The sequence below is a fragment of the Lepisma saccharinum genome, chromosome 13, assembly GCF_977018435.1.
Source record: "Lepisma saccharinum chromosome 13, izLepSacc3.1, whole genome shotgun sequence".
Taxonomy (NCBI): Eukaryota; Metazoa; Arthropoda; class Insecta; order Zygentoma; family Lepismatidae; genus Lepisma; species Lepisma saccharinum.
In genome coordinates this window covers 10390274-10408386 of record NC_139241.1, presented here as the reverse complement: position 1 = coordinate 10408386, position 18113 = coordinate 10390274, and the positions used below count along the sequence as shown (strand labels likewise).

The 18113-nt window shown below is 36.6% G+C and overlaps 1 protein-coding gene across 1 annotated transcript in view; it reads right to left on the bottom strand.

Moving 5' to 3' along the window:
• The window catches only part of CCT1 (chaperonin containing TCP1 subunit 1), a 59031-nt gene that overhangs the window by 31127 nt on the left and 9791 nt on the right, over positions 1–18113 (bottom strand). Inside the window, exons 2-8 of the mRNA XM_083133844.1 lie at positions 13516–13601; positions 12307–12435; positions 7844–7941; positions 6143–6253; positions 3592–3773; positions 1186–1268; positions 5–145 (exon numbers count right to left, since the gene is read on the bottom strand). Of these exons, the coding sequence (XP_082989970.1) occupies positions 5–145; positions 1186–1268; positions 3592–3773; positions 6143–6253; positions 7844–7941; positions 12307–12435; positions 13516–13601 (830 nt within the window). The remainder of the gene's footprint in view (positions 1–4; positions 146–1185; positions 1269–3591; positions 3774–6142; positions 6254–7843; positions 7942–12306; positions 12436–13515; positions 13602–18113) is intronic.

Sequence of the window (18113 nt, the reverse complement as noted above, 5' to 3'; positions counted from 1 at the left end):
TTACTTTAAGACACAATTCATCAATGCCGCCTGAACACAGAATCACATTTGCTCCTGCATTGAGTATCTTCTGAACCCTCTCTTTCGTGATATCAGATTCTCGTTGTCTAATAGCTTCTAGTTTTTCTGGATCGGTGACAAGAATCTGTTGGGGAAAAAAATTACTATATTATTCAATTTAAAACTAAGGCTGAAATGATTTGGAATTTAATCACCAATAGCAGCCAATTCTACTAGATTGTGTACATTAATTGAGAGGATTAACAAACCATTCATATTCAAGGAAAATTTACAATTTCATATCAGATTAGTAGAATATTGGTTACCAGTATTAGTAAATTTCAGGGGTGTGCAAAATAATGAAAGGTCTGTACAGGGATTGAAAAAAAAAATCCTGTTCCATTCCTGCCTGGGAAATAATTTCCTAACTTCAGGATCCCAACAAGTCAAGAAATTACGAACCTGTACAAAAGTTAATTCTCGATGCTTTCTGCATTGTAAGTGTCTGAGAAACTTCTCGGACATTGTTAGTATTTATTTCAGAAATGCAAAAAACAATCACTTAAGAGAAAATGGCATGTAGAATTAGAGTTTCCAAATTATCGGGAAAATTCAAACGTTTCACACCTCTAACATTTCCAAATTCTGTCTGAGAATTTTTCATACACTGATAAAAAAAAATGTCCCACAACCCCCATGTAAATTTTTTACTGCCAGTTTATTGGTGAAAGCAAAATTTTCACTGACCCATCTACTAATACAGTGAAACATTCATTTTATGTTTTTCAGAGGACCAAGATGAAGAATGGAAAATGGGAAAATGTAAATTCTGAGAAATTTTTACATCATGCTTAATTGGAATCACAAGAAGTCCAGGAACATAAAATTGAAAGTTTCACTGTGTGTGTATATTCTCTTGATACACAGAAAAGAAAAACAAACAAAATGTTTCCAATATTTTTACAATCTACCTCCTTGCATTAACAGATAGTGAAGAAATCACGTGAGAAAATGATCTAATAAATTTATTGTAAACTAGCATTTTGAAATCAAGATTACAATAATTTGGACTAAAATCATTACATGCATCAAGTCACATACTGCGACTCAAATTTAAATTACAGCAAATCATATGATATTTTATAACACAATCCAATAAGATTTTGTATCAGAACATACACATACCTGCACTCCTAATTTCATTTTAGCTTTCTGAAGTGAGAAGTCAAGGCAGGCTATCTTAGCACCTATTACCTTCTTTGGCATTGCTATAAACAAGAAAAGAAGTTAGCTTTAAGTACAAAAATTGTAACAGAAATAAACTGCAAATGAACTAGGCAATGAGAGAGTAAGAGAAATTTACCCGAGACATGTACCGTTATTGGAATCAAGAAGGGACAGTTTAGAATGAAGGATAATATAAAATCAGTAGGACTGAGGAGATAATATTTGGAACCGAAACCCATATCAATGGCGTTACTCTAACTAATACTGATACAGATGCTTGAAACTTGTAACAATTAAGTCGCTCTAAATATTCGTTAATAGTACAGAGTGGTCACAAAGTGGGTGTACCCTACTTTATTGTTGACACTATGATGGTTATGGTCGAATGCTTGATATGGACACATACCTGATGGTTTACGAGTCTGGAACACATCGATACGGAGACAGTATTTTTCATAACACAACCAAATTCTGTGCCATGTTCTAGCAGACTTCACATTCCAAAATGAAGGTTCTGAAGGTCCTCCAACACGTCCCAGAGGGAGTTCATCAATGACAGGAGTAACCAGTATTGCACAACACAAGTGTTACAAGAGGCTGTGGAAGATGCCTTCACGCATGTGACCCCGGATTATCTCTGCAAAATGTCTGCCAGAACATGGCGCAGAATTCGGCTGTGCTACGAAAATGACAGTCTCTGTTCCGGACTCTTGAACTATCAGGTATGTGTCTATATCAGGCATTCAACCATAACCATCACAGTGTTTGTGACCACCCTGTAGAAGGTTGAGTATTCCACTCCAATTATAAATGTCAATTTCCCAGAGTTTTGCTTCACAATACAGGAAAACCTCGTTAATACGATATTGGTTAATACAAAGTACCCTTTAATCCGAAGTTCTTCCCATTCCCCAGCCGATAAGATAGGATTTATAATGTATTTCAGTACGGATAAATTGAAATTCAGATAATTTTTAATATGAAGTTGTTTACAAGACCCTTCCGCAAACCTGGTCTCGCTTAATTCGAAATAGACACCTGCGTAAGTCGACAAGAGAAGATCGTGTTTCCTTGTCCTAAGAGCTGCTGACAACTCGAGGGAAGCAGCTTGAAATGCCCGCTGGACATTGACATTCTTCGTCAATGTGCATGGCAGGTCAAGCTCTTTCCCCGCTGAATGCGCCACCTTGGAAATATTCACCAGTGCTAGATTAGAAATGCGAGATAAGATCGCACGAATGTTCCAAAATACAAGATGCGTGGCGCCTGGAAGTCTCACCAATCTGCCTAGCTCTGAGCTCGAGATACAGCAATTTCCCGTGAGCGAACAACTTTTGGCCTGGTAGCCGACAACTTTCGGTAACCACTTTCATTAAAAGCATGTTCTTTGTGCCCTGTAGAACTTCTTAAAAAAACGGGAAATTGTTACAGATAATCAAAGTTGCATAAGCCAACTAAAGATCGTCAACCCGCTTAATGCGTTGTCATCTAGGTTTCCCGCAAAAGTTGACGTTGATCTTACGTATGTTGCAACTCCAGTTTCCCGCTTCATACATTTCCCAACTGTGCCGGTCATAAAATTTGCCAAAACAGTGTTTTGTTGTCCGAGTGATGTCTCCCCTTTTTCTATCAGCAAACGAGGAGGGGGGGGGATCCGTTGCTAATTGTTTCGGCCATGATTTTCTTACTTGCGTGCGCACACGGACTCCTTTCCTTTGGCGTCTAAAAAAAAGCAAACAGTTCTGAATACCTTCTTCAAAACGAACAAAAGCCGCATGATAAGTAAAAGAAAAGTGACCCCCTTCCTTCTCCTACAACAGCTCATTATCCACCACTGGTGTGCATGTATTCCATCGTATTAAAATTTTCCTCAAATACTTTGAATTATAGTTTTTCTTGTATGTACGCATTGCTTGCATTGTAGAATTATTTTCCTATAGTTTACGGTTATTACAAGCATAAGAAAACAATTTTTTGTTGTGACGAAAAACACAACCAGATAAAGATACGTTTGACTAAAGATACCACAATTTGTTGGTATCTTTAGTCAAAATGAAAATAAATGTCTGATGAAAGGAGCGTGTGTTCTCCTGAAATGTCACAACGAAAAAGTGTTTTCTTATGCTTGTAATAACCGTAAACTACAGGAAAATAATTATTTTGAATTGTTACATATCTCGTAATATTGGTTTCAGTTGAAATCTATAAGTGTGTTGATTCAAAGTGATAGTGGCTCATACCTATTTTTTTAAAATCATAAATTTTAAATGTACATATTCATTTTAAACAGGAAACAACTGAAAAAGAGTTTACACTTCCAGAATTACTTTTCATGTAGAAAGGAAAAAAAAGTTCACATCTTACCCTGGGAAGCAACAGTACAGTTCACAGCATATCCAGCAACAAGAACACTCTCCCGTGCACTACGGCCATGAGCTTTCAGAACATTTACAGCCTTCACAGGATACAGGGAACCACCTTTGCCATCTGATACTTTTACAGCCTGAGCAGCATCTACCACCATATTTGCAAAGAAGTCGGCATCACTGTGAATTACAAGTCAAGGAAAGCAAATGCGTAGAGGTCTGACATGCATAGTTTCTCCCGAGTGGAGACGAACAGAATATCCACACACGTGCTGGTGGTACACAAAATATTTCCATTTCAGTTACATTGATGTCGCTTTCCTAGCGATGGTCCTCCTGCATAGCCAAATGGTTAGTGCTCTCACCTTTGGTGCAAGCAACCTTTTCTGTGACACCCCTGTGCCGCAATCAACTTTCTTGCAACTCAAGACTAACTGCCACCATGGCCTCCTATCTTGTTTCGCATTTGAAAAGTGCCTCTTTTTTGTAATCACAACAAATGTATACTTTTGTAGCTTGGTTACGTATAAATCAACTGTATGAAAATTAGTACGTACAACCCCAAATTACGTATAAATGCATTATGTACAAATAAGGTTTAATTAACACGTTATATTTTGCTGGGACCTACAGTAATTTACGAATAAAACATAATTACGCAGAACTGAGTTGCATACAAAGCAGTCTCAACTGTAGCAACAATAGTAATAATATACTGTATATAATATAATAGATTCACAGGGCTCAAACATAGGACATGATTTTTGTTGACATGCCACACTTACCTTGGTCGCTTCTGGAAGGTAAAATCCACATAAATCCAGCTATCGCTGGGTTCCAATGTCGTTCCTCAACAGAGCACACCGGTACCAAAGAAAAAGTTTACGTAAGCAAAGAACTTATGGAATTTACATTTCAAGCTATTGCTGTAAAGTTACATAAATGGTTTTCTGGGTCTACCAATTAAGTTCTCTAATATACAAGACAGTTCTCTTTGCACGTGACTCCATGACGAAACCATGGAAGCCATCTACAATTGACAGAATGGCCTGATGCTTTTGTAAGATGATTGGAGGTCACTGAAAGCCATAGGATACTCTCAATACACACACTTTATCTCAGAATCAGTCTCTGAATCCTAGCCTTTGCCAGAGTGGCCACATTTATACTATCCTTGTTGTCTAGTGGGCACAATAAAGTTTAAATCTCATTGGCTCTTTTAAATTTGCATACTAGAGAAACTGGAAATAAATTAACCCTAATTAATGATCTAGCAAGATCACAGACAAGAATGAAATAACAATACAAACACTGAATTAACAAATTGTACACATTCATCTCATATTGCAATTTTCATTTAATTGATTAATGCATTTGGATATATTGACTGATTTTAAAATTATTCGAACATTAGCACATACTCTATTTGCAGTCATCTTATAACATGAGTCAAGCCTAAACATAAAGTTTGGATATGTTATGGAATTTTTGATGCAGTAAGCTATTAATACATACATGAAATGTGCTTATGTATCAGCACAATTGTTTATTTAATCTGATTAATTTTGGATACAGTATTCACCATAGCTCATGCTCCAATATGGACGGTGGTCACAAAAGTTAATCAAATTAAATAAACAGTTACAGAGATACTTTTCTAACGGTGGAAGCCTGGGGGGTAAAGGCGGTCAGGGGCGTGATGCTGATCACATCACCCCCACTCACGACCGGATCAAGAAAGTGTGGGGCGTTACCCCCACACCCCCTATACGCCTTCATGGAACACAGGGGAACACTTTACTTTACCTTTTTACAGAGATACATAAGAACATTTCATGTGTATATTAATCAAGTTTGGACACAGTTCTAATCAACTATCGAAAGGTCACTGTTCTGAGTGCGTAATGAATTTTACAAGTTGTACAGGAGAATGAGGAATGAGCTTATTCTGCATTTGTTACAATCTGTCACGTTTCTTGCACTAGCTATTGTTCGAAAGTTTCGGTGCCAATGAGAAATGAGGAAAAAGTTGTCAGCTGGGCACAGAGGAGTGAATGGAAGTCAGAAGAGAGGCACTAACGCAAATGCTATTGCCATGTTGCAGTCTAACTCCCATGTGTTTCGTTTGTGTCTCCAAGAAGCTTGTTATATAAGTGTGGTGCTGAATAATGTGGTGTTGAATTTGTGCATTCCTGCATATTGTAAGCCTAACATGACCTCTGCTGTCTACAGCAGCAATGCACCATGGTTTCTGCTAGAAATACCAATGATGGACAAGTGCGGGAACATGTCAGGGTGTACAAACGCAGTTTAGAATATCACATTTAAACATATACAATAGGTGTGCATGTATAACCTGCACCCTAGTATTCATAGAGAAAAGTAGCAAAAAATTATGTCTCTTACATATAATGGGCAGCATAAATTGGGTTCTTTCTTAGTTGATGGTGATAAAGCCATTGTGCATATACAAGTCAACAAAAATCACCAGGTGTCTTTACATTGGCTAAGACGTAGTTTTCTTATGAAGTCATCATTATAAAGGATACGCTCCAATCAGCTTGCTTGATATAGAGGTTTTAGCAGCATTAACCAAGCAGTCTCTTCCTAATTCTTCAACACCAACAGTCAAGTGCTCTTGGATGTACTTGCATGCTTCCCTGAAAAAAACAAGACCATTGTTCATATTAACTGCACTAGCAAATAAAATATTAAAAACTCAGGAATTCTCCAATGAAGATGTGATTTTAACAACAAACATGTTTGTTTGCTACATTAGGGTGACTATGATTAGGGGACAACTCAAAAGTCTTGGCTTTGTAACAATAGTTACTAAGCTTGTGGAGAAATCTTAAAAAAATCTCCATATTCTCAGTATAAAGCCCTTTATGGCATGTAAATTATAATGAAAAATGTTCAAAACTAAGAGAGAAAAAATCACATCCATGCAATTTGCTATTAGTACTTGCCTGGCATGGGATAATTCTTTGGAAATGTTACATCTCATTCATGAAGTACGATAACTCATAATACCATGAAAAGAAAAACAAATCAACAGAATGGGGATGCTAATAACCCCCCCCCCCCAAAGATCCTATGTCATCACTATGGTCAAATTTTGAGTTGTGGAAGGCAGGGATATTATTTCTCTTTAGAGTAATAGTATTGGGCCAGTGCATAAGTTCGTAGCGTTTTATAACAAATGTTAACAGGAATACAATAATTCAATAACACAAGAACACAGGTGGTAAGATGAAACATTGTTATTGTAGTCTAACAATACACAGTCACAACAACACTCACTCAGTCAGTCAGCAATGTAGTCGCCTCCATTGTCAATGAACATCTGCCAAAGTTCGGGAGAAGTTCGATGCCTCACCTGTAGAACTGCTGTCTTTTCAGTATATGACATTAGCCCCTACACAGCACAAATTGTTTTTGAGTTTAAGAAATCAGTTAGCAAGTTTCAAGAGCAGCTTCATTAGGAAAGACTTCCTACTGCTGCACTTGATCCTCGGTTAAACTCGAAGAGCAGAATGTGCCGGAAATGTTCAACTTTGTCCACTTGACACTTCATCTTGTTTCGTCCGCAAAATAAATGTGCTCAGAATTAGAATACATTCTGTTTTCACAAACACCTAACTGTTGTTAACCCATAAGAAAACACTACGAACTTATGCACCGACCCAATACATATGGCAACCCTATTTGAAGCTACATTGAATGAGTACATGATATGGAGAAATCTTGTTTGACTGACACACTTTTCTTATGAATCAAAGATCAGTATATACATTTCTTGACATTAGCATGGGATAAGTAAAATTCGGCAAGACAAATAACATTAGAATTTACTTGTTGAATGATTTGAAATCCAGTCTTTCACACAGCAAAGATGCAAGATATTGGTGGCTGGTATCGGTTTAGCCTAGAAAATACTTATCAGACGGTTTTCCTAGTTTGTTTCTAATTGTATATGTAAACAAAATAGCAGATAATAATTGGAAGGGTTAAAAAGTTGCGGAATGAGTTGGCAGTGGGAAACACACTAGGCAAAAGACAGAACACTAGCTTCATAGTTTAGCTGCAATTTTGGTAAGTGGAACATTCATAATATTATTTTGCACACACACACTTCAGTCAAACAATTTATATGCAATACTGTAAAAGGAAAAGTACTTGTTCACTTTATAGTACGCATATCTGTAGCATTTCAAATCATATTAACATTATCATCATCTTAAACTTACTTGCAAGCCAGCCTGTAGCCACTAATTATAGACGTTGGATGGATCTTTTGTTTCACTAACTCATCAGCATTTTTCAGTAACTCTGCCGCAATTATAACCTGCAAGGTAAATGAAAGAAAACTGTATTAATTACAATCAAGCAAAGATAACAATACTTTTTATGTAGTGTGTGGTGTCTCCAATGGATGATCCAGAAGACTACATTCTTAAAATAGCTGGCAAGTACATTAACACACTTTTGGTTTTAGGATGATAATATACAGGGTGACTAGAGATATCTTCCCTATTTCACCCTTACCCATTACTGCCATTCACCACCCACACACAAATATATTAACAATATAAAGTTTCTGCATGATTCCAATTATTCAAAAATTATAATGGTATACATATTTCAAATATATAAGATAATCAGTTTACAGTTGCCATTTCAAAGATTCGAAATACAAAAACAAGTCACAAATATTACAGGATATACTAATCCATGAAAAAGTGTTAATTGTACAAAATCTCCAAACTCAAATTTACCTAATCTTCAACATTATTTTATTTTGCAATAATCTTCAGTCTGTCAGATAAATTGTTCTGCAAAGGAGACTAGCAAAGTAAACAGATTGAGATAATTCTGTTTTATTTTCCTTTCATGATAAAAATAAAAGCCAACCTGTGAGAAACTTGCCTCAGGGTATTTATAAATAACCCAGATATTACAGATTTCTCACAAAGACGACCCAATTTTTCAAGAGTAAATACATGTTCAATATTCGACTAATCGAGGCCGGCGGAAGGGGGAGGCGAACCGTGCCACCACACAGAGTAGCAAAATTTGACGAGTAGAAAAAAATAAGCCTATTGAAAACTTGAAAGTTATAATATTATATTATACTATATAACTTGGAAGTTAATATATGCCAACCCACCGTCTTGCAGGAACATATCAGTAGTCTCACTTTAAAACCACTGAGCACTACAAGGTGGGAAAGCAGATTCGATGCCTTAACTCCATTCAGATATGAAGTGGGAGATGTCTATGATGCGCTCCTTCAAATAATTGGCTTCAAAACATTAATCTACGATGCGCTACATGCTGTTAGATGATTTCTTGCAAACATATCAGGGGTTTAAAAAAGCCAGGAGTGATGAAAATTTTCAAAGTTTCTTAGATGCCACTTGGCAGCCTGGCAGGGCCTTGTGGAGGCATCGGGGGGCGGCGACCTGAGTGTCCCGTTGATGAGAAAGAATGGCATCGAATTTAGATATAGATGATCCAAGATAGGCAAATCGAAAGTAGTAGCAGTTTCAGTATAATAAAACTGTTGCTGGAAGATCCACAAATATGGTACAAAGCTGATTTTTATTACCAGGTCCTAGACTATTTTAGCTCTAAGAGAAAGATTTGAGCAGCTTAAACATCATAGTGAATTTTTCAATTTCTTTTATGATATTAGTAAGCATAAAGACATGCCATCTGATCCTTTGCCTTAAAAGTGTAGAAAATTTGCCAGAATGTTCAACACACGAAGGCTACTGATTTAAAGATGAACTAAAAGTGATTTTTGGCTATAATAAAACAATTACACCAAAGGAAACCTTAAACTGATGAAGGGTCATGATTTTGCACCTAATGTGAGTGTAGAACTTTGAATGTATTAACTTTGTCTGTAATAGTGGCAAGTGGTGAACGAAGTTTTTTTTGGAAATTAAGGCTAATAAAAATAATACCTTCGGTCAATCATGTCTGAAACACACTTGTTTCCATTTTATGCAAGATAGCATTATATGAAAAAGAATATTACATGTAAAGGTGAAGTTCCCTGCGCATATAGCACCCTGTAATGAAGGCACATTTAGGGGATGTGGGGGTAGAACCACACATATTTTCGATCTCGACCATTTTGGAGGTGATGTGATCAGCACCACTCTCCGGGTGCCTTTACCTCCCAGGCTTGCCATTAATTTGAGGCTGGTGCCACTTTGTGCAGGGAATAACCCAGGAAAGAATTCAAACCTTACATCACCCCGACGGGAGATCCGGGAATATTACATTCTAATTCTTTTAAAAATCCTATCATATATCACAGACCTACAACGGTAAACATATGAAGTGAAGCCTTCATTTCTTTCCTAACTTGTTACATTTAAGATACATTTAAGCGAGAGAGTTTTCATAAAATATAATAATAATATAATATTCGCATTTTTTAAAGTTTAACTGTGGTCGAACAAGATATCCTTTTGTGCCTTGGTATTCAAATTGCGTAACAAGTCTAATTTATTTTATAGTTTGATATTTTACTTAGGAATATAGTAATTTTCAATTTCCCCTTGCCGCGTAATGGGGAAGGGGGGGGGGGGAGGTTGAAAGGGAGCAGCATCTGTCGCCACCGCCCAGGGTGGTAAATGACTAGCGCCGGCCCTGACTGTAATACCTGTCATAAGACAGAAACAAGATCTAGCGAAGTCTGCAATGTACTGGGTGTTTTATTTACAACACAACCAGAGTTGGGGATAGTACAACTTTTGAACCGGAAGTGGTACACATATAATCCTTATACCAAATTGAAGCCTTGTTTATGCATATACAGGGTTTTCGTAAATGATTGTCGGGGTTACAAACACACACTGTATTTTACGTAATAAAGATAGGTACATGCAATTTTTTGCAAAATGTTAGAAAACTCACAAAGTTTTTGTGACAAAGGCACAAATGTTCCATGTGCTCGCCTCATGATATCCTGCAGATATCTAAGTGATAGTCCATTTCCTGTCACACTTGGGATAGCATATCATGTGTAACAACTGTTGATGGAATTCGTTATGCATGTTTTCAGTTCCTCAATGCTAGTGGGTAATTGAGGATAGTAAACAGCATCTTTTACGTATCCCCAGGTAAAAAAAATCGCAAGGAGAAAGGTCAGGTGAACGAGGTGGCCATGATCAAAGGTTTTCATCCTCATCACTCCGCCCAATCCAACGTTGTGGTAATTTTCTGTTGAGCAATGATCACACTTCACAGTAGAAATGAGGTGGGGTTCCATCCTATTGCATGATGAAGGTGTTAGAATCTTCTTCCACTTGAGGAAATAGCTACTCATTCAACATATCCAGGAATGTTAATCCTGTAGAAGAAGAACGGACCGTACACCTTTTCTCGTGACAAAGCACAAAAAACATTCACTTTAGGTGAGTCCCGAACCAACTCAACAAACTGATGAGGATTTTCCATTCCCCATATGTGCGCATTGTGTATGTTTACTTTTCCACTTAGGTGGAATGTCACCTCATCAGTTGAAACAAAATTCTCGATGAAATTGTCATCGTCAGCCACGAGATTTTGCATATCGCTGGCGAACATTTCCCGTACACAACGGTCGTTACATGTTAGCTTTTGATGCAGACGTAGTCGGTATGGTTTCATGTTTAGCCGTTTTCGTAGAACACTCCATAATGTTGTCTTCGGAATGTTTAGTTCCTTGGATCCAGCAGAAATCTATTTCTTTGGGCTCGGTAGATAGGTTTCACGAACTCGCTCCACATCATGTTCCGACACTGATGGTCGACCACTGCTTTTGACTTTCCAAATGCAACCTTTTTCCTTGAACTGTGCATGCCACCTTCTAATCGAATTGTCTGACGGTGCACCTTTCCGACATCGCACATGAAAATGTCATTGCACAACTGGAACGGACCTCACTGTGTGATATTCAAGGACACAGAATGCCTTCTCACTAGTAATATCCACTATTTTGGAAAACTGCCGCCTAGTGGCAGAATCGGGAAACTGAGGTGTATGAAACAAGTAAGGAACAAAAGTTGTTGAATTTCTCAACAATATCGTGCATTTGTGTTCACCGTGTCATTCACCCAGATTGATTACAACAATGAGAAAACCCCGACAATAATTTACGAAAACCCGGTATTTTTAAACCAGGGAACAATGATTGGATTTCATTAGTGTCCACACAGTGTTGCCAGATTAACAGGAAGTGCAAATGAATTTTTTTTACAAAGCATGAAAAATGGCACAACACACATGTACAGACATGCCGTCGGTAATTTTCAGTTTGGTTACATGGATTAGCTCGGCATCTATGCAGTGAAAAAATAAATGTTCATTTCTACCGATAGCGAATCAGATGAGGCATCTTTAAGGGAGAACCAGAAATTTAGAAATTATGTGCATTGGCAACACTGCTGGTGTTTCAGTGCCACAAAAGGTGTATTTCAAAACTGTATACATCATGCAATTACTGAAAACAATAAAAAAGAAACTTTGAAATTTTCATGAAAACAGTGTTGTAAATGGAACACTATGACCAATCAGCATTGGGCATACATGCCCACACACAAATAACCACAGACCATAACCTAAGTACAAGGGCCATCAGGTTAGCATCAGAAAAAGCTTGTGAGAATTATTTTCCCAAAGACTTATACCAATAAATTAGTAAATGATTACATACCACAGATGTAGTTCCATCCCCCACTTCTTCATCCTGCAGTTGGGCTAGTTCAACAAGAACACGAGCTGCGGGGTGCTCCACTTCCAAAAGACGTAAAATAGTGGCTCCGTCATTGGTCACAGTAACATCCTGGAAATAAAATTATTTTTTATTTAGAATCGACCACCTAAATGTACGAACATTACTACATTAAACTCTTTCCAACACTAATTACATGGGAGAAGCACAAATCCTAGGATATTTTTGAATCACCAACTAACATATACAACACATCACAAATTGAACTGTGTGAAGTTCCTTTAGGTCCGATAAAAAAAAAAAATACTGATATATCTGTTACTTTGTCTCTTCAGTATTCTTCAAAGTGCATTCTTGCAACCTAGTTTAAAACAGACCACATATCATATGTCCCAAAGTCTGACATGACTTCACCAAGCAATTCGGCCAACCACACTGTTTAATTTACAAGTTTATATGGCATTAATTGATCTTTGCCAGACAAAACAAGTCTTCTATACAAATTGGGGATTGGACAGATTAATTGGTAGTCTATTGGTATCAGCCAATATAGGCATCTCTGTGAATCAGTAAAATTACAGATTATTTTACCAATCCGATATAGGCTATATCTATAAATATCTTATAATTTAGTCCAAAATTCTACCATTTCGTTACAATTCTTACGTATACCAGGTGTGCCGGTTAATAAATCTACCCTAATAATGAGAGTATTTGGTATTCTCACCCTATGCACGTAAAGTAAATGACAGCAGTATATGGCAGTAAACGAATGGCTGCTTGCAAACAGAATGATATAGGAGTAGACTGAAGGAAAAACAACTGTTCTCCAGAAAACATGTGGTAAGGAAACTCGAAGACTGACATATGTATATTAGAAATGGGGGGGGGGGGGGGGGGGGCTGTGCACCATTATAAATTTGAAATTGGGACCTTTAACTCACCACCATACCCCCTTGGGAATTACGTTGAATTTCTTTTCAATCGACAGATCTCGATGTTTTACATAATGTAAAATTGGTTCCAGTGAGCAGAAAACACAAATAATGGAGATATTTGATCACAAAGTATTGGCAATACGAGCATTTTAATGCATCTCAACAACAAACACTTCAAAAGGGAGAAAAAGAAAAACAAGTGAACATCTCTATTACAAGTTTAAATTGTCAATGGCACAAAAGAGTTACGTACCCCAATATCATCCACTAGCATCTTGTCCAGACCCACCGGGCCTAGGGAACTCTTCACTATGTTTGCTATGGAACATGCTGCCATAACTGAAATAGAATGATTACACAGTTATAAAATGAAATTCTGAACATGGAATATGGAGAACTGCAACAAACATTATATACATTGTCAAGATAGTCACCCTTGTAAAATGGCATGAACGATATATCGTGATATTGAAAAAATATCATTCAGGTGATATATCGTCACGATTATATATACACACACACAGTGTCAACGATATATCATTATGATATTTGGCAATATATATTGTGGAGATGATATACCACAAATATGGAAAATTTATCGTATAGTATTGTGTGTGACAATATATTCTTGACATATCAAATTTCCTATATCGTCCATTCATAATATGAAGGGTTCCCACATGAACTCTAACTGAATTTTCCCTGTGTTGTCCAGAGTACTTAAATTGATTACACTATGATCCCGTCCATTTCCTCTCATAGCTATACCATCCTTGCCATTATATTATTATTATTATTAGAGATGGTTGTCTTAGCATATCAGTGTATAGGTAATTTTACAGATCTGGTATATTTAAGAATAGCCTGTTTTTATTAGTTCAATATTATACCATTTTGTTATTTTTATAAATAAATCACAAATTCATGTAACAGTTTTGTAAATCAATGCTTACATAGGTTAATGAAAAATATGAATTAATCACAAAGGAACATTTGTAATTTTATATTGTTTCAGTAGAATATCAAATATCGGTATCAGTAAATTTTATGTCAGTAGTATATCAATATTGGTAAAAAAATCATATCAATACACTTTCTGACAGCAAGAACAAAACTAATTCAAGAATAAAATGGCATCTCTTTGCACATAATTAAGGACTAAGGCTGCAGGTTTTGGAAGGAGTTAAATATGTTTTCTAACTGTATTACAGTACATAATATATAAAACAAATATATTCAAACTTTTGACAAACAGAAGTTATTTTAATCTGTAATGCAAAATCAAAGTAGCTTGTTTAAAGTACATTAATGAAGTTATAATTATTAATATATATGGGCAATTCCATAAAACTTGAAACCAAAATGTCAAATTTTCAAATGTGTCTAAGTTAGTTATATTACATACCAAAATGTAGGTTAATGTTTATATTTTTTGTGCAAAGTTATATTTTTCAGGAGAAATATCAGTGTTGATTTGATGTGTTTTAATGTTATCACATAAATATTGTTGTAAAGTGATTACAGAAGGTCACATGACCATATTTGGGCATGATTGTTGCAGGCAAAGATATCATATAGAATGTTTTGCACAGCTTGTTAATAGATGTACAATAGATGTTGAACCTTCCGTTCTAGAGTGGATTAAGGTACTGCAATTACCTTATGATAATTATATGAAAATATGAGGTGGTGTTGCCTAGCTTGTCAGTAAATACACACTGGCGGAAATAATTCCTTAAATAAAAATCGTGAATCAGCTGTTCGTGCTGGGGTAAGCAACATTGTGTTTGCTCAATGGTAAATAGATATCTCTCGTTCATATGTGGCAGAGGTGTAAAATCTCATATTAATAAAAGAGTTCACCAATTCATGAGTTCTATTTCACCCTGAGCATATTTATTAGACTTGGTATGTAACTATTGCATGAATCCCTGTATTAATATTTGTGTGTGCTGCCTATGTATCTAATGTTATTTCTTGCTCAAAACTAACATGGCAAATATCCAGGGATAAATTAGGAATTTGGGTAGTTTCTGAATTTTGGAATGCAAGTAAAATTCTAGAGAGACAAGGAAGTGTTGGAAGTAATACAGATAATTACACCAGAAACTCTTGTGGTAATTCCGAATTCAGAGTCAAAGATTAAATCAATTGGTGATTAAGGCAGGAATATATTTTATTTAAACACTTTTCTTATTTGGGAAAGATATAGTTATCATACAGAAATATAAACTATTTCGGGGTAGAATTTCCTCTTCAGCAACACTCCAACCTGCGCTTTCGGCATTGCGGGTGGGACACGCGAGAGCCATCTGGAAAAGTACAAATTTTAAGTGGTGGTAGTTTTGGGGTGTAGGTGAAATTAGAGTTGGGGCTCTCGTGACGTGATTGTGTGGGGGTTACTCACACCTCTGACGTACAGTCTCAGTTCATTATATCTCAACCCAACATGACCTAAAATTGCCTGTTGCTGTACGAGATTTGGCACAAATGACGTTACGGATGCAAGAAATTATTCATACTTTCAGTATATTACACATGCTATTTGTTAAACACAGATAGTCAGTTAAAAAATGTGGCAAATTTTCATAGCAATAACTTGTAAATTACCCCCACACCCCCTACACGCCTTCATGGCATGGTGCTAAGCACAGGGGAACACTTTACTTTACTTTATTAAAAACTCTAATAATATCCCCATCATTTTATTATATTAGGTTACATTTTTAAAATATAACGAAAATGGCTCCAGTTAAACAGCATGCAAGGAAGCATTGTCAAATCAATCCGAAGACCAAAAGGCAGATGCTAGAAAAAAAGACAGACTAAGGGAAAGGGATTCACGTGCCAGAATGTCTGAAGTTCAGAGTAGAGAAGAGTGAGAAAACCACGTATGTGGAAGAAGCAGCATGCTCTGACTATCGGATGCTCCATCAAGTAAAGTGTACAAATCAACTCATTCACTAGGGAAAGCATTAGCCAAAGTGAAAAGATCATTACCAAAGAGCCCTAGCATAGCAAAATTAGTTCAAACACATGGAGTTCCAATAAAGCACAAGTCAACACATGGAAATGCTCTAAGCATGAAAGAAAGACAATTGTCAAACTTTTATGAACGTGAAGATACATCCCACCGGGCACCAGATAAGAAAAACACTTGATACTAGAACTGGTCTGCACAAGGAAAAGCAACACAAGAAATATTTGTACATGATTTTACATGAAGTGTACGAATTGTTCAAACTGGAACATCCCAATATCAAAATTGGTTTCTCGGCTTTTGCTGCACTCTGACCACAACATGTTCTTCTTTCATCAAATATTCCAGCCAACCTTTGTGTATGCATTTACCATGCTAGCATTGACTTCCTGATTTCTAGCATCAGCAAGCTTATGACAGATTTTCCAGGGAAAGGCAAACTGCTTGTGGAATTAATTGTGTGATTCAAGTAAAAAGGCATGTATGCTGGGCACATGTCCAACTTGTAATATATTAAAAAAACAATCAACATCTTGAAACACTGTAACCGATATATATTGTCAAAATATCGTGACTATTTATATTGTGGCCACAATATATATCGCCAAAATATCGTGACGATACATATCGTGGCCACAATATATAGGCCTATCACCAAAATTTCGTTGACAATATATATATCACCAAAATATCGTGACGATATATCATCTAGTTGATATTCCCTGGACACTACTTTTTCAGTATCGCCATATATAATCTAGACCAGCAGTTCCTCAACTGTGGTCCGCAAAACCTTCTCAGTGTTCCACAAAGGTTTGGAAAAATACTAAGACAAGAGCATTTACTCTTTAATGCTAAGAATGGATTATGAGAGAACTAAAATATACAAATTTACGGTGTCTTATTTACTGAGGTAAAAGATATTTAAGTAGATAAGCCGAAAATGTAGACATGACTAAGTATTGTCAGTGCCCACAGCAACAGCACACATGTTTTGGCTGAGAACTACCTGGGATGGTGCTTGTGAGGGGGACGCTTGATTGTTTGGCTCGGATTGCTTTGAGTTTGGTATGAAGGAGGACTTACTCTTCATCTCCAATTTAACGCACACTACAGCTGAAGAAGTATTTGCCAGCTTAAATGAGTTTATATTATCTCATAATATGGACTGGTTGAAATGCGTTGGAGTTAGCACGAGCAATATCGGGAAGACTTACTGGTCATGCAGCACAAAAAAAAAAAAAAAAAAAAATCACCCCGTCAGCAACAAGGTTCCATTGCTGCTTACACAGGAATGTACCAGTGGCCAAGAAGATACCATACGAGCTTCAACAGACGTTAAATGAATGTGAAAATTTTCAATTTCAGCAAAAGCAAGTCACTGAAATCAAGACTTTTTGAGCAGCTCCGCAAAGAAATGGACAGTGAATGTCATCAACTTTTGCTTCACTGCCTGTCACGAGGTAAAGTTTTGTCTCAATTCCAAGAACTGAGAGACAAAATAAGAATATTTCTCTTGGATAAGCAATTTAAACTCAGTGATCGTTTGAATGATTTTTCCTGGTTAGTCAAGTTAGCATACTTATCATATATCTTCATCCATTTAAATAATCTGAACTTAAGTCTTCAAGGGAAAAAAATAACCATCTTTTTAGTTGAAGACAAGATCGAAGAAATGATCAAAAAGTTGGAGTTGTGGAGTCAGCATATACTGAATGGAAAATATGAGGAAACCTTTCCATACTTGTCAAATTTTCTTCATTCCACGGAAGAAGAGCTTTTCGAAAGAAGAGAATGACAAGTCACTCTTCGCACAACATTTGAAACAATTGCGGCAGTCGTTCAGAGAATATTTTCCTGTGCCTGATGCA